The sequence below is a fragment of the Scaptodrosophila lebanonensis genome, unplaced genomic scaffold (assembly GCF_003285725.1).
Source record: "Scaptodrosophila lebanonensis strain 11010-0011.00,11010-0021.00 unplaced genomic scaffold, SlebRS2 tig00001415-arrow-pilon, whole genome shotgun sequence".
NCBI classification, from domain to species: Eukaryota; Metazoa; Arthropoda; class Insecta; order Diptera; family Drosophilidae; genus Scaptodrosophila; species Scaptodrosophila lebanonensis.
In genome coordinates this window covers 9,605,987-9,633,783 of record NW_022060742.1, presented here as the reverse complement: position 1 = coordinate 9,633,783, position 27,797 = coordinate 9,605,987, and the positions used below count along the sequence as shown (strand labels likewise).

General features: G+C 35.4%; 2 protein-coding genes and 1 non-coding gene across 3 annotated transcripts; 2 read left to right on the top strand and 1 right to left on the bottom strand.

The window, feature by feature from the left end:
• The first annotated feature begins 217 nt into the window (after positions 1 to 217).
• Positions 218 to 1,952, top strand: LOC115632444 (endothelial differentiation-related factor 1 homolog). Its single transcript, XM_030529590.1, has 3 exons — positions 218 to 394; positions 771 to 931; positions 1,000 to 1,952. The coding sequence occupies exons 1-3, from the start codon at positions 271 to 273 to the stop codon at positions 1,150 to 1,152; spliced, it is 438 nt and encodes a 145-aa protein (XP_030385450.1). The 5' UTR covers positions 218 to 270; the 3' UTR covers positions 1,153 to 1,952.
• Positions 1,953 to 3,102: 1,150 nt separating this feature from the next.
• LOC115632489 (elongation of very long chain fatty acids protein 6) lies at positions 3,103 to 27,562 on the bottom strand. Its single transcript, XM_030529666.1, has 4 exons — positions 27,441 to 27,562; positions 24,207 to 24,561; positions 5,624 to 5,761; positions 3,103 to 5,357 (listed from the first exon to the last, which is right to left on the bottom strand). Exons 2-4 carry the CDS (start codon positions 24,386 to 24,388, stop codon positions 4,727 to 4,729), a joined length of 951 nt encoding a protein of 316 aa, XP_030385526.1. The 5' UTR covers positions 24,389 to 24,561; positions 27,441 to 27,562; the 3' UTR covers positions 3,103 to 4,726.
• On the top strand, positions 11,314 to 11,533 carry LOC115633173. The gene has a single exon (XR_003996323.1). It is a non-coding gene; the product is annotated as a U12 minor spliceosomal RNA (small nuclear RNA).
• Positions 27,563 to 27,797: the final 235 nt, after the last annotated feature.

Genomic DNA, 27,797 nt, shown 5'->3' with positions numbered 1-27,797 from the left:
CTAAATGTTTCTAAACAGCGCCAATGTTATTCTAGGTGTGTACTAAATTAATTCTATGATATGACTTTGGCGCGCTGTGTTATCCTTATGCTAACGGCCTAGTGGATTTTTGTTACGTTACACAGCACTCTCCTTGGCTTAGAGCATGCCATATTCGATAATAAATATTCCGAAAAATCGAATTCCACAGTGCAAGGTTATTTGCTAAGTAGAATTACAATACAAATTATATTAAACAAAGCAGGCAACGTAAGTGAATTCAATATAAATATGTCTGACTGGGACGCTGTAACTGTGCTAAGGAAAAAGGCTCCAAAGTCTTCTGCGATGAAGACGGAGTCGGCGGTTAACCAGGCTCGCCGCCAAGGAGTTGCCGTCGATACCCAACAAAAATGTAAGTGACAAATGTATACAACATCGTTGCCGCTGCCGACCGACCCCATTACATGAGAAAGTGTCGGCGGCGGGGACTGCTGCAGTCAATGCTACATATTGCGTGGCATTTGTTTTTATTTTCACAAACTTACTGTTAGGTTGTGTGTGTGCATATTATGTATGTATGGCATTTCGCAATGCCTTCTACATTTTCACAACCGGCAGTAACTCGCGTGCTTTAAAGCTTTTTGCAATGAGCTGCTTACCACCCGCCCACCACACCTCACCACTCCGAAGCAAACCAAACCGCTCAAGTTTCCTCAGTCACCGCTGACCTATAAACGTGGGGCTGAAGTATTGCATTTCATATTGATTTATTTTGATTCGATCCCCAGATGGTGCGGGCACCAACAAGCAGCATGTCACTACGAAGAACACTGCCAAGCTGGACCGTGAGACTGAGGAACTACGCCACGATAAAATTCCGCTCGATGTCGGCAAACTGATAATGCAGGGCCGCCAGGGCAAAGGCCTCAGCCAAAAGGATTTGGCCACGGTGAGTGACACAAGCGTTCTGTCGCTGAAAATATCAATTCAACACATTTGTAAATTGGTGATTTTTAGAAAATTTGCGAGAAGCAGCAAGTGGTCACCGATTATGAAGCTGGACGCGGCATCCCCAATAACTTGATACTAGGTAAAATGGAGCGGGTGCTTGGCATAAAATTACGTGGCAAGGAGCGCGGCCAACCAATAGCGCCTCCCGGTAAAAAGTGAGATGATGCTGCTGCGTCTACCGCCGCTGCTCCTCCTCCAACAAGAAACGCCAGACACCAACAACACCAACAAAATGAGTCCGGCTGGAGCACCGTAAGCAGTAGACGTAAATAAAGTACTATCGGGAGGCTGCAACCAAACAAAATCGGGCCAAGCAGTTAAAGCGAACGAACGAGGGATAATGTTTAAGCAAAACTTCAACATAAACTAATCACTTAACCAGTCAATCCATCAATCAAGCAACCAAAACAAACAGCTATGAGTGCAGAATTTGAACAAATTAAAAACTAAAACGCATATTACAAAATTATTGACATCGCGTTTTTTCCTCCAAATTGTTCTATCATTTATTGATTTTTTTTCTGCAAATTGACCATTGTAATTAAAATTTCGTTCAAAACGCACTATCATGCCGCGAAAACCAATTCAGAACATTTTTAAAATTAATAGCACAACAGCCTCTGAAAAAACAATGATATTAAAAGAATACATTCACAACTGTGCTCAAAAGACAAAAAGAAATTGGTTTTGGTATATTTTTTTTGTACTTTGTTATAAACACGAGTTGAACTTGAATTAATTGTTCAATATATATGCTTTATGAAAAACATTTGGATACATACTATTTCTTTATTTCGATCAACTACACATACTCGCTGACTCACACACCTCATAACAAAACTTTCATAAAACACCCACATTAATCACACACACGCACACAGATAACGGTGTACTTGTGGCAAGATACATACCTACTGAAGAAATCCAAACTAAATACATATGTAAAGTTTTAGAGCTTAGTCGGTTTTGTAATCTATTGTCTTTGTCTATTGAATTTTTAGGTCCTAGAGTCTCGAAACGTGCGTTTCTCTACACACACACACATGCATAAATGCATATATATAGACATATATATGTACCAATGTATTTAGACATATATCTAGTCTACATTAAAATTTAAGTGGTTCGGCATTAGTGGAGCATCAATTTTTTGCAGAAGCAATTCAAATTGAGAAAACACAATAAAAACAACTTAAATGTTTAGATAAAATACTTACCAATTGTGTAGTGAAGCATTTTCCAAATAATAAATGTTTTGCCATCTAAGATGTATTCAAATTGTAACTCGAATTTTCTTATTTTTCCAATATAGACTTATCTATGGAAATAAAAGAGGAAATGTAAAAAGAAAGTGTCGGGAAACTATGGACAGAAATGTGAGATTTTTATTTCCATGCAACTCTTTCATGCTTTAAAATAAAGAATATAGTTTACTATTTGTTTAATATTTAAATTAATAAGTAATACGTTTTGAATCTACGAGAAAATCAGAATTTGCTGCGATTGTCAGGGGAATTGTTAAATATGAAATTTCATTTAAATACTTACTCTATGCTTATTATCATATTATTAAATATTCGCTTTATGCTGAATATTTCAAGGAGTTGTCAAGTTTTCCAACTTAATCTGATATTTAATACATTTGGGCGGAGAATTGTAAGATCTGACGGCTTATCCATTCCCTCATTATAATAATCAAATATTTCTTACAAAAATGTTTCGATTTAGTGAGTATAATTCGAAGACAGGAATTTTCCCTACCAAATTATTTTTATTTACTTTTTTTTGCTACGAGTAGACAGAGAAAGTGTGAAATTAGAAAATTTTGTATAACCTTTAATTGTAAGATCTACATTCTTATCGGATCTTTCATTATATTATCAAATTAGTGACCACATGTCAATCTGATTGGTCACATGTTTACCAAGAATAAGTTGTTGTATCATACTAATCAATCATTTCTGGCAATAATGTTTCAATACACAGTGGGATCTTTTAAAATTTTTCCTATATATCTACAGAAATTTCAAATAGTTTCATAAAATACCAACCAGTTGTCAGTCCTTTGACATGCTAATAAGATTCCTATTAAAAAATACACGCAAACCATTTATCCTTTTTCCGTTACATTTTATTAATCCGTTGTTATTACCTTTTCATCATGTTTTATTTATTTATTTTTTTTTTTGGTTTTCACACTAAAATTGCAATATGTTCATTTAATGTTCGCATTAAAGTTTCATTTTACTGCATTCATCTCTTATTCTTTTACATCATTTACACTTAATTATCTTTCCAAATAGGACTTTTTGTTTATGTTTTTTCTTACAAATATAAATCATTTGAATTTCTTCGCTTGAGGGTTTGGTATTTACGTTACATTAGTGTTTGTTTTCCTCCTCCATTCAAAAATGTATATTTCAAAAATATTTATATTTTTCGTATCCTATTTTTTTCTTTCGTTCTGCAGCAGTAAAAAGAAGGTGAGTGTTCATAGAAAAGAAACCAAAACAAAATGCAGCTTCTCCCTTTACTTTTTTTGTTTGTTTGTTAATGTTAAACAAAAATAGCATACATTTTATTACTTTACAATAACAATTTGCGCTTGATCATTATAGACTAAACTTATAGTTTGTTGTAATGCTTTAAAATATTTCATTCATTTCCATTTCGCTTCTATTTTATATATTTAGAGTTATAAATATACATACATATATATAAGTGTAGAGACTTAGAGTACAAGTTTCCGACCCAACTACGAAAAAATTTAAAACTTTTGCAAACGAATCTAAAATTTGTTGCGGTTTTGCTGCTCGTTCAAACAATAGAATTATATATATATATAGAGAACACTATATATTTTTCATATATGTATGTCTTTTTTGCTTTCCCATGCAAAACTGAACGGTTTACACAGCACTTTGGCAAACAAACAAACAATTTGAGAATTTACTAACAAAATTTTTGGAGCAACACGAGCATTACGGAGGTTCTGTATAGTTCTTGTTTGTTGAGCGTTGTGAAAACCCCACCTGAGGCAAAAAAATAGAAAACACAATTGGCAATAAAGTTACTAAGTATCGAACTATGCAACATTTATAAACGGTCCATAGACCTACAAAATAGTGTCTATTTAACTAATACAGCAAATTTAGAGTGATACAATGTTTTTTTTTTCTTTGAACAGAACTTTTTCACTTACAACTTTACTTGTTTGCCTTTCTTAGCATTTCAACAAATTTAGATTTGTGTTCGCTGAGTTAATTTACAACATAATTTTGAGGATAGTTATGTTTCTCTTTTGTTAAATCGAGCTTGTTTTGAATTTACAATTTTCAGGCTTCGTATAAACGTCGTAAGAATTACAAACATAGTTTAAAAAAAGTTGTTATAAATTTGTCGCTGCACGTTGCTTTTGTGTGAAACTTTATGCTTATAAATAAATTTTCCCAACGCTCCCCCTCCCCTCCCTTTATGCAGGTGTTATGTGTGTGTGTGTGTGTGTGTGTGCGTGCGTGCGTGTATGTGTCCGTGTTCCCGGCCGTATCCTTTTGCGTCGTTTAAAATTAAAAAACAACTTTTCCACCGTTACTCATCTCAGCATCATTAAATAAATGTCCTTAGCAGTACAGGGATGGGCTTGTGGTATGTAGTAGTAGTAGTTGTAGATGTGTGTATGTGTCTGGATGTGATTCCTTTTGTGGATGTGGGTGTGTGTGGTGCGTTTGTGTATTTATTGCGCCTTGGCCTTGCGCAGATAGGCAGCAGAAGCCGCGGCCGCATCGCTGGCCACAAACTTGCTGGAGACATCGTTGGGTCCGGCGGAGAGTTTGGCGGTATTTTGGGCAGCCAGGGAGGCAGCCATATGACGACTCTTCTTGCCGCCCGGCGACAGGTACGCCTTGTAGAAGAAGCGCGCGAAGAGCACAAAATAGCTGAAGTACATGGCAATCGATAGATTGATGTTCGTCTGCGAGATGTTGCACGATTGGGCCCCGTGCGTCTTAAGGAAACCGTTGGCCCACACATTGATCGCACAACCAATGATCATTTGCGTCAGCTGCAGTGACGTGATGATCATGGCAATGAAGCGGGGCGGATTAAAGCGGGCCGCCTTCAGAGCGTAGTACGAATACATCACCGAATGCACACAATAGTTCATCACAATGAACCAGCGCGCCGATGAGGTGTATTCGGTGTAGCTGAACCACGAATAGATCAGCACTGTGATGTGATGATACCAATGCAGGAAGATCAGCGGCTGCTTGCGCAGCACTATGAATATCGTGTCGCCCAATTCTGGCAGTTTCGAGAGCACAAATAGCCAGGTCCAGAAGCCGCAAACGCGATCTTGCTCGATATAGCTGCCGATACAAACAAGAGTGAGAGAGAGAGAGAGGAGAAGAACGAATTAATGTCTGTGTTTTTTGTAAGTGAAGCGTATAGTATATGGAATTAATTTTGAATCGGTAACCGAATCAGGTTTCGATCAAGTTCAGTGTCACTGCAAAAGGCATTTCACCGTTGCTGCGTTTCTCAGGCAAGGTCAACCGGACGAACGCGATGGCGAAGTGCGTGTTTTGCCGACACAACCTTGAAAATATTCCATCATCTCACACCACTCACTCACCTAGGAACGCAAACGGAGTGGAAAAGTCCATAGTGGCGCAGCACATGCAACAGTTCCGGCGCCGTACGGAACGCGCCCATAATGCTGAACATGGCCAGCAGTGTGCTCCATATTATCAGTGGGCCGCGTAACTGAAATCTGCAATGTAAAACGAAAGGAGCAATTTAGAAATGCAAAGCCCTTATGTATAAATTTTGTATTGAATAGTCCCTTTAATAGCCGTTGTTAATATTAAATATACATTTGTACCTGTCAAGATGTTTTACCTTAAGGCGAATGCAAAATATATTAACTGTAATCGGGCAGGTCAAGAGGGAAGTGAAAATGAGCGGGTCCCCAATTACGGGGGTTTCAAGAGGCCTGTCATTTTTTATTATTTTACGCCCACCCCTCTTAGTTGGCCCTGGCTGCATGCTAAAACAATTTAGTAAAAGGTGTTCACTGTGTGTTGAACAATTTTTTTTATGTTAAGGTATCCCAAGTTAGATATTTTTAAGCCTAATTTGCATTAAACATTTTGTTTTAACTTAGCTTATTGGCATTAAGTGAATGTTTTTAGAGCTTTTACGTACATAATTATCCACATATGTACATATGTACGTACTTATATTATTAATATTATTAATGAAATCAAGTTAATGGTCTTTAGGAAGTGTGTTTCTTCTTTTTGGAATCGGAAAGGAATCAAAAGGGATCGTCAGCATTTAACGTACCGCCAGTTGATACTTTAATGTTTTAACAATGGCATCCCAAAATTAATAAATATAGTTTAATAAATAGATTTCACCAATTGTGTTGCATTTTTAGTTTTTTTTTTGGGTTTAAGTTGTTACATTTTTAGTTTATTTTCATGTTATTAAATTTTACCGTTAACTAAACACAAAAGTGATACAAAACAGCTGATTCGATTTCAGGGATGGCATATTTTATTTAGTGTTGGTAGACGCTTGCAAACAGGCCTCTCGTGAAAATGAGATCGATTATCTAAAGAGTTCAATCACCTCAGCGGCAATTTAGACGATAAAACAGACATTGTAATCACAGCAATATGAAAGCTGAATAATAAAGATAATAAAAAATGTTTATTTTTCCAATTCAAAAATTAAAATTTTAAAATTTTAACAAACATCAGAATTTAAATCCATGAACCCCATTAATAGTACTGCAATTTTGTTAATAAATTGTACACGTGTGCAGATAAAAAGTTTGTATGGAATAATTACGACAAAACACGATTTTTTGCTTAATTTTAGATGGTGTTTAATTTATTTTGAGGCGACTAAAAATCACGTCAGCTTTTCTAAATAAATGTGTAAATCCTCTATGTCTTTGTGCTGACATCAGCGAGCTAGAATCCAGAAACGCTTTTTCAATTGCAATTTTCACTTGACACATACGCACTAATGTTAAACGTTAAACGGTCTAAACAAATAATGTTTTTAATAATTCTCAAATATGCAAACAATATGTGTTATAAGCTTGCATTTATTTGCATTTACAAACAGGCAAAAATTGCAAACTCAAAAGTTAATGTTAAGATAACAAAAACAACGGAGGCTGGCTAAGATCAACAAACTTTTGACGCATTTCGCCAAAGGCAGTGCGAAAACAAGTGCTATTTAATGATCAGGGAAAGGGCGAAGGCAGCAGGGGACCTTAGTCAAAGATCGAGGGGTTCTGACAACTTTAAATAAATATAGGTAGGTATGTGTTTGCGTGTGTGTTTGTTCGCAATGCCAACAACGAAAAGGTCGTAAATAAACGACAAAGCAAATTTGTTATTAACAATATCTACAATCGACCGGTTCAAGCAATTGTCGTCCAGCTGGTCATAATTAGTTAAGCCCCTAGGGCAGCGAACTAAAAAATATTGATTATAATTTCAGAAATTCAATCAAAAACCTATTCTGGATTCATGTCAGAAGCGCGCGACATTTTAATTAAAAAATATAAGCAAAAACTCATATGCATTTGATTGGCGTCATCGCTTGCCGATTTGGTTATCAGATTTGTCACAGATCGCCTCTCCTGAGCCATCGCTCACAATACAGCGATTATGAATACGCGTCAAAAATCGCCTGATTTATGCATACTAGTGGAAAAGCAGGGCCTAGTTGGCAAGCAAGTCGAATTAGACTACAAAGCTATGCCTTTGACTACCCTTCATGAAGGCAAAAGATTGCGATCAGTAAATGGAAATCTAGACTATAATTATGTTAAGGCCTTGATCTTGTACATTCAAATACTATTGATAGTGAATGGAACAAAAAGTTCTATAGTAAGGTTCAGTTCCATTAAACTCAACACAAACACTTGCAAACTATGTTTATGGAAATATTTTAAGTTAGATGAAATATATGCTGAACTATATAATTGCATTCTTCAGACTGCGGTTTAAGTTTTCAAATTTTTATTAAACATTTTTAAACATTAAATTTTTTTCATTCTCTTTCTTTCTGCGTCTAGTATTTATAATTAATATTATTATAATAATATTATTATATATTAATACTGGTTTCTGGGTAACAACTTCATGTTCTTCTTTGTATTAATAGTGCATAATTGGATTGCAAGCAATCTTGTATAAACAATTGAAAAGAATTCGAGGAACACATATTTCTTTAGTTTTTTTATTGCTATATACTTTTTATAGAAGTTTTGTAGTTTCCTATTAAAATCAAAATGCCAGATAAGCCTATTTAGACCATTTTTTGTTCGTTCTATCGTATTAAAGTTATGACAAATCTAATGCTCTTACTTAAAAAAGTGTGTAAAAACGTTTAAAATTTAATGTTGTTCAACAGTTAAACGTGTCGATGACACTGCGTTAATAAGCAGCTCATTTTGTTAAATTTTATTTTAACTTACACATTTATTTTAAGGTTTGTTTTCACCACATGTTTTGCATTTTAACGAGGCATTGTGTGTTTGTGTTTTTTGTGGATTTCTGTATGTTGGTAACTTAATGAGTTTTTAAATTAAATTAAACTTAATGCGATACGCTATTCTGAGGCATAACCAAGAAATTGGCAAAAAAAAAGCGGGCGGCATAAAAAAAAAAACCACTGAGTAAAGCTGTTGGCGCATGACTCAAGAAAAAAGTTATATAGTTTTATTTTCACAGAGAAATAATAATAAGTTATTTATTTGTTTGAAATAACAAGTCAACGACTTCCCAATCAGGCTAGCCTGAAAGTGTTTTCGCTAATCTGTAAATAAAATCAATTATTGACCACCTGGCCCATTCATTTAGTCTGCCCCGATATCTACAGGTGTTAGTTTTGGGAATTCGATTTATGGCACCTTATCATCGCTTTAAAATTGTATGTGTAATTTTATTCTATTAGTCATGAATAATAAAAATTTCGGTTCCGTATGATTTCGATTAGTTTCTATTCCATTTACCACCCATTACCGTTTGTCTAATAAAATGACGGCAAGGCGCGCGTGTTTTTTTATGCCATCTTCCTTTATTTAAGTTTTTATTAGTTTGTTTGTATATTTGCATAGATTCCGATTGGTGGGGATCATATAGATCATCTGGGAGTCTGGACTATTGATAACATAGCGAGCGCGCGTTCGGCTTTCTTCAAAGCGTTGACAAGAGCAAATAGTATTAAGCACAAGACTATCTAGTCGTCGGGGATGGAGGGGTCAGAAGGTATCACTGCCAATGCCAAAAAAACATTTCAGTTTAATTGTGTTTGTCATAAACTAAAAATTCATTGTCATAAAGTTTGCACGCTTTACGATGTTTGCGAGAATTCGAGGTGGCCACAGATGTCAACGGAAGTTCTAGTCTAATTATACAACAAGTTCTAGAAGAAATTAATTGAAAGTACGGTAATAGGAAAAGGAAAAGTCAAGTGGGGCTTAAGCTGTTTTACATTTCATTTGTTTGCATTATTATAGCATTTGATTAACATCGGCTGGTAATTTAAACAAATTACGGCACGACAAATTGATCAGTTTAATAGTCTAGGCATGCATTAAAAAAGCTTCAAGGAAGCAATCATCATATTCGACCTCAATCTCAGCGAATTACAGCTGTCTGTGTGCCTTTTATTTTTAGTTTGCAGCTGCAGTCAGTTTTACAATATTTTGGGAACATTTTGTCGCTTTTAAAAGTCTGTAATCACAACAGGTACGATCTCAAATTTCAGAGTGATTTACATATGGTTTATTACGTTAAAACCCACCCAACTGTTTTTACTATGCCACTTTTGAATTTAATGCTTAATTTAATTTCAAAAAATACATTTTTATGACTTCGTAATTTGTACGAAATGAAATTAAGGCGGTAGGTCAAAGGTAAATTCCCTTTCGTTTTAATCGTATATTTAAATTGAAATTAAAATCAAAGTATATGTATTTGACAAATGCAATCTAAAATAGATAGCTGATTGAAATGCCATTTGTTAAACAATAAAGAATGTGTTTTTTTATATTTTATTAAACAAACCATTGAATGTCAGGGCAGGTGGCTCTAATTGTTAACTGTTCTAACGTTTCATTCATTGCCACAAATGGGCTAACAAATGTGCGCAATTGTTAACAAAAACAAACTACCAAGCCACACAAATTTTTTTTTGAGCTAAAACTATTATAATTTAAAGCTTTCATAAAATAATTTGAATAAATATTTATTGTTTAAAAACACCTTACTATTCTATGCATTCTTCTGACTTTTCAGGTCTTTGTATGTAGCCCAAAAAGTGATAAAAAAAATAAAAGTTTGCTTAAAGTTAATATCAAAGAATGCTTATTTACTAGAGAAACCATAGAATGTTCAGCCAGATGGCTTTAGTTGTTAACTGTTCTAGCGTTTCATTCATTGAATAATTGCCACATGGGCCAACAATTGTGCGCAATTGTTAATGAAAATCAAATCAAAGTTTGCAAAATTGCAAATTCTCATAAATTAGACTGAATAAATAATCAAGCAGGTTCATTCTTTCTGTGAAACTATTGAATTAATAAATTATTCAGGCTTTTCGGGTCAATCTACAATAGAAGGGGTTTATAAAAATGTATATGCATTTGTTATGAAAATAAAAGCTGGTATACTGACTATAAAGATTATAATAGATGATGTTGGGGATTGTTGTTCCGTTTTTATTCAAACTAGTTGAATTTATGCAGACTGTGGTGTTATCAGCGAAACAATAGGCTGGACACCACTACCTATCATTAAAGCAAAGCAGCACTCGCTTTGAAACAATCACAAAAATCACATGCGATTCGTGGTGGCAAGTTTTTAGATTTGCATGCCTACGGGTGAATCGCCATCAAAGCCATTTATGTCTGGTCTACGTCGGTGCCATCTTTATGGCTTGCCATCACGCTCGAATGTCGCATCGCAGATAAGACGAACGCAACAACAAAAAAATAAAACTCACTATAATGGGCAATTAAGCTAAGTTTGTCTCTGATACTGAGAGCTTTGAGAGCGGAAATGTGAGATACAAGTAGTATTTTGTAGGCATGTGCACATTTAATTCAAGCATCTGGATTGTCTAAGTAGAGTAAAATATATCTGTTATTAACTATAATTAAGCGTTGCATGCCCACACAACAAAATCTTCGCATATATTCCTGTGCAAAAGCTTTTTTACACAATTTTCCCAGTAATTCTCAAACGGTTCGAGCAGCGTCTGCAAGGGTATGCGTTTCATGGCTATGAAAAACTCGTGCCTAAATTTAATGAGTAAGGAAAACCAATCGGCCTTGCTAATCGCTTGGCAGTTTGGCTTCAAGGCAGAGGGATGAGGGCAGCTCAGTGCGGCCCGAGTCCCTTGAAGCTCAATTTTTGTAGGGGCACAGGTCGTCCCCGACGAGCGGCCTTGGAGAATCAGCACACTACTTTCGTGCTGGGATGCCAAGGCAGCTTTGGGTGTAGCGATCTGCCCATTGGTCAATGCATTTTTCATTATTGAAAATATCCTGATGTCAGGAAATGGGATAACTACTTGTATGTACACCTAATTCTGTTTTCACAGGGTTTTAATATAAGACGGTTTGAAAATTAAAAATTGCATATAAATTTCTTTAGAGATAAGGAACCAATCACCTATTTTTGCATGTTTTTTTTTTACATGGTTGTTTCTGGAACCAATCTACCGTGTAAAACCAGAGTTAGGTGTATTTATGATTTGAGTCATTACGATAACCCAATGACTTAAATAAAGTTAGCGAGTCGCATTTATTAGGATAGTAAAAATTGAAATATGTTGAATTGATAATATAGAAATAGTGTAAGGATAGCCAATACTATAATGACGTCTAATAGGGTAGTGCTGTCCAATAAGCTAAGAATATTCAATAATATAATATAGTAAGTCAGTCAAGGTCAATCAAATTTGGATAGACAATATCATTAGAGTTTTCAATTGAAAGTGGTTCGGAATACTATTAGTCGCAAATACAGTATATGTAAATGAAAATATTTAATTGTAGCATTCAATTTCTTAAACACAGAAAACAGTAAATCCCATATGGGTCGTAATTCCATTCGAAGCGCATAAATATTGTAAGTATGTTTGTGCATTTGAAATCAAATTATGTTTACGACGTTGACCCTGGGACTTGTGTCTGTAGGTTGTCAACTCAACGGGTTGAGATGCGAATGTGGGTGCGGGTGTGGGAAAGATGGTGATGAAATCCCACCGACGATACTAACACACTTTCTCGCAAGACGCTAGGGCTGGACCGAAATTCCAGTTTTCACTTTTGGCCAAAAGGCAGCTCGTAAATGAAATAAATATGTATGCGAATATTGCATAAGTAACATCGAAGAGACAAAAAGAGAGAGATACAAGTAGTTAGCACGTAAGCTCTCTCCGCCGGCGAAAAGCAAGAGAAAGAGTTTACAGTTGGCAGTAAACCTGATTTCGCGAAAATATGTAAACACTGCCAGTGTGGGGAAAGAGGGGAGCACGGGCTGAGAGGTAGGTTGGCAGGCACTGTGCGGATTATGCAAGGCGACTGAAATGACAGCAACAACAACAACAAGAAGAACGACTACAGCAACAATAGCGGTAAGCAAACGACATTAAAATGTTGGCCAATTGATTATTTTTGTTGCGTTGTTGTTTCTGTTTTAGCCTGAGCCATTTTTGTGTCTTAAACTTGATTTATGCTACGCGACTTGTGCATGTGTGTGTGTGTGTGTGTGTGTGTGTGCACTTGTACCCCAACTATTGCAGCTAAACATTTTTTGCATTGCCTTTTGACAACAAATTCGCAACTTAGTCTCAAATTTTTATGTGTATGCATTCAATTTGATTATTTTTTTGTGTTTGCATTTTGTTTTGCTTTGGATTTGTGTTTAGTTGCAACATTTTTTAGTTTCCTTGATTTGGTTACGTTAACTTTTAGCATTATGCTTTACCACTGCCAATTTTAATTTGCTTATAATTATGCATGTATTTGAAACGTTTCGCCATTTTGTTTCGAGACAAATTTGTTTGATGCCATTGACCAAATTTGGTAACCGACTTTTTCCATTTTTTATTTCAGTCGCTGTTCCACGTGGACGTGGCTTACGCAAGCATCTTTGAATACGCAAAGTTCATTAACATTCGCAAATGGATCGGAGATGGGTGTTTTGCTTTTTTACTTCCATTTAACAATTCTTCATTTGTAATGTCAAAGACAACTCTAAAATATTGGATCATAGCAGCAGTCCTCATTGATTTTTGAATACATAAAGTTGAGTTTAGCATTCGGTCATGTTTTTGTTGAAAAATACTCTCATTGTCTAAACCTAAATAAGTCATTTTGTTATCATATTTCTAATTCCGTAAACTCCAAAAATGTGTATTGCTAAGATTTGGGATATTATGGATGAATAGACTACATTTTGGATAAATTATAAAGGTATTAACTAACTTTAAAAGTACTAAAATATACTAAAGCAGTTTATTCAATGTTAAAAAGAGATTAGCTTAAAATTTGGGACTGTTTTCAAACCAAATTAGTTTTGTTTCCTCATTGATTAATTCTCTAGTTCTCAGAGTCCCAAAGGTACGTACGTTACTTATGGTAACCCATCCTAGATGAAATTTTTTGCTTTAGTCCCAAATTCGGTTCTTTGCCACATTTTTTATGCGGATTTATCCAAATTTTAAAGAATTTTTCTCTCTTTTGTTGAGTGCATGTTTAAAAGAAAGTATGTAATATACAATTTAAATTCCACTACAATTCTGTACTGATGTACTGGTTGGGCTTTTCATATATTTTATATGAGCATACCTGTATTTCAGATTTCTAATCCACATTTTTTCAAGATTTTCAAAAGACAGGTTATGTTGCTCTGCTTTCGTATCACAATAGCTTAATTTAATTGAAAATGAAGACCATTATTTTAGCTAGCGTGTCAAAAACGTTTTCTACTTTAAACATAACACTTCAACTGGTTTTATTATGCCTATTAAATAACATTGCATTGCAACTTAATTTTATCTACATAAATGTCGTAAATTTTGTAATTAGGAAACCAGCGTTTTGCTAATTCAATGATTTTATCGCAGCCATATCGACACTTTGTGATCATTGAGTGTTGTTTAGAGTTATTAGCACGTCTCTTAGGTTTTGTGAGTGTGCAAACAAAATCTAGTTATATTCTAGCTATACAACATATACGATTATTAAACATCTGTATTAACTTCTCACGGATTTTTCCAATGACAATAAGTTGTAAGATTCAGATTGTGCACTAAAGAATAACATTTTAGTCTCAGCTTTAAAAAATAAAGGCTCTAAGTGGTTGATTAGTTTTATTGAAGAGCTCTCCAATAGGTGCTACGTACAATAAAGTAAGCATGATTAATTCATTGACTCGTTTCCTATCACCTACGAGTCATTAACTAACTAAGTGACTCACTTTACAAGGAAGTATGACCTTTAGAGTGAATAATCAGTTTCAAGCAAGCTATATCATGCGAAAATTACTGAAATTTTCGACTTCTTGATAAGTCTGACGACATTGCAAAAATACAAACTAAATTAAGAGTTTCGGAGACTTGTTCAGACAACTTCAAATAATAGCATAAGATGAAAGAAAACACGTTTTGGAGCGGATCAGAAACAATGTGAAAAAGGGAAAAAGTGGCGTGATGCTGTGATGCGACAGGGCCAATGGCCAATAGCACGCTTATGTATGTATGTAAGTTCCCAAATAGGCCAACCTGTAAGCCAGTAAACATGAATGAAAACGAAAGTGCGAACAGAGTATTAGAGCGAGGGCTGTGGGAGAGTGGCGCGAGAGCGGCAGCTAAAAAATGCAGCAAGACCCTACACAAATATAGTGTATGGGAAACTAACAGCTACCAACTTCATTGAAGATCAAAGAAAAAAAAAAAACAACTACAAAACTCACTAAGCCACTCAGCACGTGCACTGGCCCCAAAATTCCATTTGCGGCTTCATCTTTGATTGTATTCGTTGTCATTGTTGGTTGTCGTGGTCAATATTTAAATGACACACTTTTCAACGCGTGCTCTCATCTCCCTTCTTCTCTCTCTCTCTCTCTTTCTCTCTCACAACTCTTACTGTCAACATCACTGCCGCTCTCTGTGATCTCTGGCTGCAGGTGAGTCGTCAACACTTGTCCACAAAAATATTGACAAGTAGGCCCGAAAGCAAAACCGACAACAATGCTGTTCACTCTCAGCGTCATTGCTAACGGTAAATTGTGGCGCCTTTTTTAGTTTCTTGGAATTGTATTAAAAATTCAAAGTCAATTTAAGCGTAAAAGTTTCACTTTTTTTTATAAAAACATTTTGACACTCTTTTGAGGGCAGAAAATAAGAGACATTGGCTTATATTGTAGATACTAGATACATACATTCGTATATAGAGCTATGTGCGTGTGCGTGTATGTATTGCACTAGTAATTGTTGTCAGACTTGTTAGTCACTGCCATTGTTGCTTTAATTATTTTACGTGTTTTTGTTGTGGCTTCGCTATTGCCGCTCTTGTAATTGTTATTTAATAAATATTACTTGCAATTGTAGTCTCTATACTCTTCAAAAGTGAGTACTTTTAGTTTTTACAGCAGAGTTAAACATATATAAACGACTTCACTGAGGTACAGGCATAAATAGAATTTCTAATATGTTAGAAAAATGTTTACTTTTATATATAGAAGATCGTTTTAATTTTAGTTAAATATCTATCTATATATATATATATAACATACTTCAATGTAAAATCGTAGCACATTGAATTTTAATTTCTCATCCGATTAACTTTTAACTTGGTTTGTATATTTTGAGATTAATTTTTGCGCTTTTTACGATATTGGAATCAATGCTCAGCCAAAACAGTAAGAGCTAGGAAGCTATGCTTAAGCTGAACTCCAATGTTTATTTTATGTATAGCTGACAAAGAAAGGCCTGTTTCTCTTCTATGCTGGTTCTATGGCCGATATTTTTACAACAAAGAAAGGTATTCACAAATCTGTACAAAACATTTGTTCAATAAAAATATTGAAAGCAATGCTTTTTCTCAACTATAGAATTTATGATTTATAAAGTTAATTGAATACTATAAGTAACTTTTAACTTGATATTAAAGTTTCGCTTGAGAGAATATCTAACCCCTTTGTTCAAATAGTCTATGTCTTATTTCACGCATTAGCTTACTAAGTTTTGTTTATGAAGGGTGTTGTAGTTGCGGCGAAGCTAAAGCTATGATTTTTTTTTTGTTGTTGGCTATATTTATGTAGTTTCCTACAATTTGCAAGGTGTTTGCTGTAATTATTTAACTGCGGCCTGCCCCTAGCCGATGGTCGCAGCTTTTTGTTCGCTAATTTAATATAAATATCATGCGATTTATCGTTATATAAATTAAGTGGGTGGTGTCCATTCACGTTATTGTTATATGCCTTAAAAATGTACACGTGTACACACACACAGAGACACACACGGTCATATAAGTATACAAGCCCTCTACAGACATGTGAGTTTTTCTGTTTTATACTTTTGTATAACTATCTGTGAGCGCTCATTTCAAAAGCATCAAAGACAGAGATACCAGGAAACTTGAAAGTTCGATAAAACATGCAAAGGGGGCGCTGCAGGGGAGGACCCAGCGTCGCCTGTTTGCGTGCTGTGCCAACATTAAAGGACATTTTCATTGCTGAGTGAGCAGCGTCGACAGTGACAGCGTTGGAAAAAAAAAGTACACTACCCTTTTCATATTCTAAGCAGACACACAAACACATACACGTGTTCGTAATTTACAGAAATAGTTACAAAGTCTCATGTGGTTGGTATAAAAATAAATTAAGTTTTGCACAGTGTACTGCAATTAAAAAAAATAATGCCTTGTTAGTTTAATGTGAGCTTTAGATTCAACGTATATCATGATTTAACCTTGCGGTAAAATCAAAAAATATGCTAAGCTGGGCTTCCCCCGAGGTTCTGAGATCGTTTAGAATATACAAGTCGTCGATAAATTATTGCTTTTGTGTGTTCTCAAGGTTACAAAGTACTTCACATATGGATTAATATGTAAGAAATATAATATGATACCATATACTATATGCACAGATTTATCTAAAAACTGACAGAATCCTAGACATGGGATGACAGTAGGAAACGGTGGAAAGACCGTGACATAAAGGAGCTTGGCATGGAAAGACACCATTCCTGACACATCCTTGATGTTAAACAACCCACCACAAAAGATGGTACAATTAAAAGCAGTTGAAATCTGGAACTTTTTATCAGTCAGTAACCTATTTATTGGTCAGACTACGAGTTATTTTCATTAATCATCCAAAGAGATGCGAAATTCAAATACAATTTTCTTGCTTATAGTATTCAATTTTTTTTTTTTTAATAATCCTCTCTGCAGGGAAAGGAGATAAGCAGCCGAAATCTCACACAATTTTACGTTCTAAAATAAGTCTGAACAAGAAGATATACGTAGAAAATGGCACACACTTTTAATTATAAGAACAATAATGCTATTTCAGATTTCTCCTACAAAAATTCGTATAAAAATGTACTCTAATATACCTTCATCGTTTAATACAAATATATTAATATAAATACAATATAAATCTCTTATTGAAGAGTAAGGGTTTGATTTTTACCTGGTGTTTTATTCATTAAAAAAAGTAATACAATTTTGTAGACCGTCTTCATACACCATAAATTGTTTTAAAAATGGAATTGGTAGTCATAAATTGCTCTTCCCAAATGTAGATACACCTATCAAATTTATCCTTGACATATACAGTAAACAAGTGATATTAAATTGTTGATTATTGGAGTAAAACCGGTATTCGAACGGTTGAAAACAAACAGTAAAGGCGTAGGCGTATCATTGATAAATAATGACTAATTTTTTTTGGTTTGCATTCTAAAATTTCTAAACGGGAAGGCGCCAGCACTTAGTCCCACGGTAACATTTGCGTGTCGCATGTTTGCTTTTGTCCCCATGGTCAATAGTGGGCTCAAGCCCCCATCTATTACTAAAAAAAAACTAAGTATTTTATTCAGTTGTGGCTTTAACCGCCACGCGCAATACACACAATACTAAGATGCAGGAATTCTAAACTATAATAATTTCATAAAGAATATTACGCTGAAATAAATTTAAAATTACCCCTTTTTTGGGTTAAAATTTTTTTTTTATTAGGAAAGAAAAAGGTATTTCATATTAGGTGTTTTTTTTTTTTTTGTAATATCTGCTACTAATACAAATATTTGTTTGAAAAGCGATTTAAGAACTTATTAGAAGAATTCTGTGCAATTACTTTTGGTACAAATGATTATCAAGAGGGGAGCAACCGACACTTCTGGTGGTAGATAATGATATATATGTATATTCTGTTAATCCACTTATCATTTATACTATGCATACGTGTATATAGAATGTATTCTTGAACGCTACTATATATTATTTATGTTGTACATCTAAATGTCTTGTATTCAATGAATATTGTTTGCCAAATCTGTGAAGAAGCCTATTTGAAACAAGGGTACATATTGTGGCATATTGGCTATATGTTATCAATATAGTATGTTAAATAAACCCACTCCATCTGATTCTAATTTTTTTCATATTTTAGTACTCTTATGTACATATATATAACATTTTCCAGCCATCTAACTACTCGATTTTACAGCTGAACAGACCTGTGGTTGGGGGATTACAACCGGGCGTATGAGCAATATGTCGTGTGCGGTGGCGCCGACATGTGCTTCCTTTTTAGCTGCTTTTGTAAAGTTACATATTTCTACATCTGAATCTTGTTGCCAGCCGCGAATCGACTGCCCACCAACAGCAGGACACACCCACTAATCGCATGACGTTGGTCTCTGGTCGCTCTTGCGAGTGAGACCTCCCCTGGGCGCTCTTTCTCTCCCTCTCCCTCTCCCTCTCACTGTGTATTTGTAGGTGCTTTTTTGTGGTTTGTGTTTTCATTTAATTTTCGTTGCTCGTTGCTTTAAAGCGATTCCAGCAAAAGAATTTAGATATGCAAATGCATGTTGCACGTGTTTTTTGGGGCGTTTGAATAATGTGGCCAATTTAGTTGGACGTTGTGGCAGGTAAAGACTTGGGGTCGGGTCCAGATAATTGATCATAATGGGGCAATGCATATGAAATTAAATAGACCGACTAAAATTAGTTGCTGAAGTGCAGTGTTAAATGCATAAACAAAACAATAAACAATCGCGATTTCTGTACGCTATGTCTGGTGAATCATGGCAAATGATATAATTTAGACGCAATTACCAAAGTCTGCCAACTGAGCACATGGCCCGGCAGTTTGACGATAAACGAAACCGAACTGCCGTTATGCCACAACATTTCTCATTTATGATAAGCATTTGGAGCGAAATACTTTTATTTCTAATAGTACTTAGTTGTGGCCGTGATAGTGCGTACAGTATATAGCACCTATATACAAGTAGTATGTATACAAATATAGATAGATGTGTGTATTAGAGCAGTGCGTGATTGTCGTGATAGTCGTGAACGTTAAATGTGCGACTTCGCGGAACCACAAAGATTCAGAATGTCGTAATTTGTTACTATCTAGTATCTTCTGAAAGCACATGACATTTGGTATATCAATATATTTAAATCAGGTTACATTATTGGATGTGCAAGCAAATTAGACATTTAAGTGAGATGAATAATGCAAGACGGACACTGAAATGCGCTCGATTATCTTTCGCATTTTGTTTTTTAATGAACGAATGTTTACTCTCGGCATTCGGGCGAATTGTAAACGAGTGGAGCGTTAAAGTGGTTCCAGCCCCACTCTAAAATACCTTGAATTAAAAATTCTTTTTATCAGTCATTTCTATGGTAACCATATGATAAAGTTTATTCAAATAATAAAGAGGCTCTACAGAAAACCCATAAATAACAGAGTTGATTAAATTATATTTATGAAAATAAATGTTTTTTTTTTTGGTTGATTTGGCAACTATATGATAAAGTGAGCGGATTCATGGAAGCTTTAGAATATACATACGCACTATACAAAACTCAGGAGAAAAAATTGTTTTAGCATATCTTCATAAACAATAAACTTATAGCACTAAGAGTAATTTTACACCGATAAATTAAACGTGGATTTTAACAATCATGCAAAAATTTTGCATGTTGAATTTATTATTACACCGCTACTTTGTACTTGAATTTGGAATCAAATTATCGATCTCGTGAATGTCCGTGATCATGAAGGCGTTCTGTTTTTGTCACGCGCTCAGCTTTACTATGTATGTAATACATGCCGGGATAGCTTGATAAAGTTTTATCAAAAACCAAATCGGTTGGGAAATAAAAATCACAGCTGAAACGGCTCTGTTTCTGTACCAGCTTTACTTTTTTGCACACGTGGCAACCCTGTTGACAGGGTTTGGTTCGGGCAAAGGTCAAGCGTAACGAAGTGATAAATTTAAACAGAAAGATAAATGTGAGATTCTTAATTGATTTGTTTTTGCATTAACATGTGACAGACAGGGGGGTCAACAAAAGTGTTCAAAGCCCCTCCCCCCCCGGTCATCGCAATCTCTCTTCTAGAATAATGGCAGCGCGTGCGTCTCCGCCCAGCCCTTAAAAAATTTGTTGCGCCTTATTCATAATTCACACCTATGTATGTACAAATGTAGGTATAGGCATATAAGTATCTGAAGTCTCAGTTTTCAGCTCTCAGTTTTCGAGTATCTGTCTATCTATCGCCTCTCCCCCTCTTAGCGGCAGCGCTTGCGTAAATATTTAAGCAACGTTTAAGCTCAAAGACAAAATACCGCATTATATTTACGAGTATTCTCGAATTATAGAGGAGAGACACACAATCACGCGGATCTGAGCCGGACAGTACATGCCCAATGAGTGATATCTACTCATAATTCGGAGACTTTGAATAATCAGCTAGGGCCCGTTCAAAGCCACTTCGAAGATATACATACATATGTACGAGTATGTATGTACAAGAGTAGAAATGTAAACAAATTGCATGGAAAATTGAAGACGCCATAAAACTTGCGTCTCAAGTTATGAAAAAATGAATGCGCCTATACTTATTTCAAACAACTATCGGGTGGCTAGAAAAAAAACCTAATCAAATATATTGATAAGCGAGCACTAGAAAAAATAAAATCATCCACACATGTTTGTTCTGAATAGGTCTATTCGACCACTTCATAGGTTTAGGTGGAAAATATTGGAATTTCAGGGAATAAAAAACAATAATGTGATTGTTTATGTTTAAGTTTGAAGCTTCGATGAAATTTCGTTTCCTAACATTTAATAACTCACTAATAGATTAAATTGTTTGTGTTGCCACTTTATCAATTAATATCTATGTGCACCAATAAATTGCATGTGCTTTTTATATATTTCTATTATCAGTATTGGAATGTTTTTTCCGGCATTTAAACTAAATCGAACAAGAATTTTTTCCTGGCGATATAGACAAAGAAAAAGTATAATTTGATAAAAAGGTATGTATGGCTTTTGTGGAAACTCTAACACCCCATCAGCACTATGCACATATATTAGACAATTAAACAGTTTGGGCATACAAATTAAATTAACCATTACTAGTACAAATACTATAGCTATTGAGAATATTATAATTACACTATTCTATGAATAGCATCATAGTTATCCAGGTAGAAATGGTTTCCGAAAGGCACAAAATTCAAACAATTTAATATTTTCACCAGAAAGTGATGAACGATTTTTTGATTTTTTCAATTACCCAAAACTGTACTTTTTTTTTTATCCCAGTAAATATAAATTAAAGATAGATATAAAAAAGTTACTAAAAATGTGGTTAAATGTTCTTTCATTCACATGTAGTTCTCATAGTTAGATGACGCTATATTTCTATAGCTTTCTATAGTTCCCAGTTTGCATACAAAATGGATAGAAATTTGGGGTGTTTACTAAAAAGTATACTTGAGTCACAAATCAATCATACTCCATGATTATTTTTAAATAATAAATGGACTTTCCGTATGCTTTTTAATGTTTTTTTTTTACTCCGCTCCCCAATGGCTCTGAATACTATCAATTAAAAGCACGCTGACGCACCTGTTCGATTCCAGAAACAAACACACACATACTATACATACCACATATTTAAGTCTAATATTATGTGCGTTTGTATTTGTGTTTTTTTTTAGAAAACACCACATATGGTGAGACAGAAGCCTACGCCGAAACAATTTGAAGACGATGATGAAGTGGCTGACGTTTTAGATGATGAGCGTAATTAGAAAAACGTTTGGCTAAAAGGCAGCCTGAATAGATAATCAAATTGTCAGACAGTTGTTGTAATCAACAAAATTGCAACAATTTCAGCGCAATTGGCCCACGCAACAACAAAATATAAAGATACAAATGGAATGGGAAATTGCAAAATGGGAATGGGGAGCCACAAGTGGCATCCACTTCCATTGTGGCTAAAGGGCGGGCTTGATTGGCCCAAATGAGCCAGCGAATTTCGTGTAATTGCCAAACAGACTTGCCGGGAAATTGGTAATTCAGGTGCATTTAAATGCAGACTTAGCCGTGAGCAGAAGAAGGATTTAGTTGGGGTAGAGCGGTCTGAACGCCTCGTAACTATAATTACGCAAGTAAACATTAATTACAACAAACAACTGCGGGGGCGTTTTATTTGTATTAACAGTAAAAAAAAAAGTAAAAAGCTAGTACATAAGTAAGGCCACTCGCCGCTGCTTTTGGTGTGAATGTCGTCATTGTATTATAATGATGTCAGCGGGCTTTGCTCAATCTGTAGAAAAAAAGCGGGCTGTACCTTACACTCCAGACGCGTTGGTTATGAAAGTCAAATTAGATGCGTGGGTGGCCGCACATTGAAAAAACACACTTTTGTCAATTTAATTAGCGACAAAGATAGCTACGTGAGCAAAGTTTGAAATTAGTAAAACCTCGAAAGTTTAAAGAGACCTATATACATAGACTATATTAGTGGCAAGAACTTAAAAACATATAGAGTCAAAACGACGAAATGTTATAAGTTGCATTTAAATGTCAAGAAATCAAGTTTTTAAGTTATACACGTATATCAGAAAGTTTTATTTATGAAGTTTTGGAATTGTAGACAGTATTGACGAAATTCAGTAGCCTCGTCTTGCTAATTAAAAATTTACAAGTACACGTATTTGCTTTATGGGTCCGATATGGTTCCTCTTATCTCTGTTACATACTTTGTGAAAAGCTAATATACCCATCGGCTGCAGGGTATGAAAATACTTTAGGATCCCCTGAATATATGTATATGATTATATTTATTTAAATTCGAATTTAAAATGAGGAAATCAGGAAAAAACACCAACTTCTTTCTGGGACTATTATTCTAGCTTGTAGGAATTAGCTACATCAGCTTGTCTTTTCATACTGATTAAAAATAAATTTTGTGTTCTTTGGATACAAGGTATAAATATCTTTCAGTCTATGGAAGATTTAAGACAAATTTTGGGCAAAAGTCAGCTTTTCGGCACACCAAAATAAATATATAGCCATCTTCTCTGCTTAAGAAAGCGGCTCGTGCCACGAATTAGCCAAAAGAGCAGTGAACGGAGAGCCAAGTGAATTCGCAAAGTGAAAGTTAAATAATCAGTGGCCAATGTGCCAAGCTGCCGTATAGAACAACAACAACGACAGCTACAGAGCCACTCATAAGTCACTCTGGTCGTCAGAGAGGGACGAGCTGGTGGTACGAAGAGATACATATGTATATACATCTGCATATGCATAGGGTTCAAGGTTTTTAGACAAACGTCTCTTTGAATAAATGTGCCGAGCATTACAACGGGCAAGACACACATACTGACAGTAACAGACATACAGAGACTTTGTCAATGTCAGCCCCGAAATTATACAGAAAATTATATACCATGTATACAAAATAGAAAGTGACTTTTAAACTTTACTGATGAATTGTGCAAGCATGCAAATTTCACGTTTCAATTTGCAGTTAACATTAACATGTGTTTACTGTTGCACAACATACATACACGCGACAAAGTGCACGAATACACTGGTATTGGCAACAAATGTATAAATGTTTATAGACACTCACCTCGGCCGATTTTGCATAAAGTGCTGACCGCCGAATATAACCAGCATGTAGATGCCACAATAGTAGAACACCCAGGTCCAATTCTCGACCATCCATTTGCGTGTGCGCTGGTGTATGAAGTCATTCTCAAAGTCGAAAATGTACGAATAGTTGGGCGTTACGCTGATGTCCATGTTGATCATTTTGTTGCCTGCCCCACTCTTCTCAAGTGCCTCCCTCTGTGTGTGAGTATGTGTGTCTGTGCCGAGGTGTGTGTGTGTGTTGTGTGTGTATCAGTGTTGCAGGGTGGTAAGGGGGATCTCTCGTCTCAACAAATTTGGCGGCTGTGAGAGGTCAGGGTGCGTGTTGTTGTTAGCTGTTTATTCGAGAAAGGCAAAAAAGCACATATTTGTATCTTCAGTTAGAATAGTTGTAAGACTTTTAAATCCGGGTATTGTCTTTATTTATATTGCACACAACTCATCATTTTACATTACTTATGCAAAACACAATCACTCACAAATATAACGTATATCATGAATTATTCCAGTCTGTTATATGAACTTTGATATTAAATTATGATCTAAGCTTATCATTTTCCTCTACTGTTTATTTTTTCACCAAATTTGTTAAAGTTTTTTGTAGAATTACAGAAAGAGTTTCGATATTTTGAGGTATATATAATAAGCATTATCTGCATATAGGCAAAAGGGGTACATATGATAGATTTGATGTGTCAAGCGCATCTGGTTCTAAAGACATCGACGTTTATGCAGACGAACAATATTTTGCGGAGAATAATACATTTTTCATGTAATGACAAAAAATCAGTCTGATTATAAATTATACCCATTATGTCTTTATGACTGTATTAAAGAGTATTTGTAGAAGTATCGATCTGGAGCTTTCAAAATCAAAATGCGTAAATTAAATTGAATTGCTCAAACTCCATATTTAAATAACTTCTTTAGTTTACCGCCAAAATTAATTTCTTATTTTTAGATACAACAAATAAAGTAACACAAATGCGATCGCTTTTAAAATATGGAACTAAGTTTTTTTTTTTTATCAAAATAATAATATTTATGGTTTAATTGGAAATTTAGTTTCTGTCTTAAACGGCTTCGCGACCTCCAGCAGCGCTACACTCTCTCGTCCTCTCTCTTTGGTCATTGATTTTGCCAAAAACACATACACTTGCAGACACATTCATTCGACGCACTCATCCACACATGTGCAACACTGTATTTTATGAATGGCGCGCGAGTTTTACTTCCGCTTTGCACACCAGCCTCGCGACGGACTGCATTGCGTACCTCATGGCCGCTCTCTTGCTGCTAACAACCATTTGTAACTATTTTAGATACACGAATACACAATGAGGGGTATTTTTCGAGATGCTTGTAGATATGTACAGGGTGCGCCATCTTTTATGTCGGTATGTAAACATTGAATAACTTTGTCATTAGTGGACCGATTGACTTGAGTAGACAAGTGTTCAAAACCTCAGTTCAAGAAATTGCACAGAACCAAATTAAATAAAAATATCTCATACTTGAAAATCGGCTGTTTATTTTCAAAGATATTCAATGTTTACACACCGACATAAAAGATGGCGCACCCTGTATGTATGTATGTGTGTGGCGACAAAAAATCGCCACCCTCTCATCCCCCTAGCGTCTAATGGAAAAGCGCGTGCTCTAAACACCAACTACAAAAATAGTTACAGAGACAAGCATGCGTCAGTCTTTCATTCATTCATGCGCTCAATACGTCAATTCCGCTGTCCGTTGTTGTTGTTGTTGTCAGGGGGCAAGTCTCGTGCGCCTCGCTGAAGAGGAGGTCAAAAAATAAAACAAAGTAAAATGCGAAAAAATTACAGCACCAAGGAAAACGTTTCAGATGCTAGAAACGCACGCATCTGACTTCTAAATACACTGTATACGGCCCAGAAAGCAATTTTTAAAAATGATTTATTTTTTTATTTTATTTTAATTTATTTATTTATTTTTTTAAATAATTTAAATTTTTGGCTAAGGCTTTCTTCAGGGTTGTAATATAAGGCAATACATTTTTTAAGAAAATGATTTAAATTTTTGTATTATTATGCCAAGAATTATAGTGCTCTAGCTTTTATACTTTCGCAGATCCTCGCGCTAATACAGGCGGATGCACATGTCTGGAACGCATCGCCTTGCAGAGAAATATTTATTTATTTATGTATGTACATACAGGTACTTTGTGGTCTGCCATGCCTACTTTTAGCTGTTGCAAGAACTGAACGATTTCATAATACCCTTTTGCCCTTCGCGTAAAGGGTATAAAAAACGCGCACACGCACTTAAAATGTCTACACACACGCACATAAGAACAGCAGCAACAACAACAGTCCAGCGGCTAGTTGGCCAGGGGTGGTCGTGGTGGTGACCACAAACATGGCAACAAGAAATTATTTGAATGCCTAATTGCATGCCAGACACGCGACACTTTTGCTACGTGAAATTGGCGGCGCTGATTTTTGTTATTGTTGCTTTTTTCGTGTGTTGGGTATGACCGCCATTTCCACTCCACCTTCGCGCGATCCAACACCCATATACTCATTCACATTCACTCTCCACTCACACACGAGCGCGCAGCAGCAATTTCATTTCATTTTGTTGTTGTTTTTGTGTGTAAGCTCCACTTGCGGCAGCCAGCCAGCTTTTTAGTTAACATATCCGGTTTTTTTTTTAATATTTTATACGTTCGAGCAACAATGCCATGCACATTTTAGCAAGCGTCACAGCAGCGTGCGCTTTCAAAATTTCTATTTCTTATTCACTTCATTTTAAATTTTGACGCTGAATTTAGCGCATTGTATTTATGATTTTTAATGTTTTTTTTTAATGCAGCTGATGGCGCGCTCTTCTCGTCTTCTTGCTTTCAATCTCTCATTCTTTCCCACTCTTTCGCTATCTCATTTAATGCTGCTGCTGCTTTTGCCGACGTAAACGTAATCGATAAAGTACACAAAAGCGATACAAAAAAAAATACATATGAAATACACGGAAAATCAGCAAAGTAAAAATTGGCTGGGCAGGCCATGTTTTTATGCTGGGGGCCGCGCCTCCACCAGCCACCACACTAGCAGTTTCACGCATACAGCGATATGTAATAATCACACAGCAGCACACGCACGAACACTCATTAATTGTTTAGACAAACGATGTGCAATTGTTGTTTAATCTTATATCTACACTTTTAACTCATATTTACTTTTTTCGCAATGTGATTATGCTGCCAAATACTTTCTTATTGACAACGAACAACGCACGCGCTTCTCTTCAAATTGCTCTCTCTTTAGCAGCCGGCGTATCAGTGACAGTCAGTGGCAACGGTGAGCCATATATATGACACAACTAGGGGTGGCATGCTATCGATAGATTTTCTATCGAAAGTATAAGTGTAAAAAGGTAGCGCCATCGCTATCGACAATATACTATTCAAGTAAATCGATAATTTCTCGAATTGCTCAACACTGAAAAATTCAAAACCAACATTGAATTGGCACCACTGAATTTGAAGTTTAAGGCAAATATCAAATCTGAAGTTCTGTTACATATTTAAAATAAT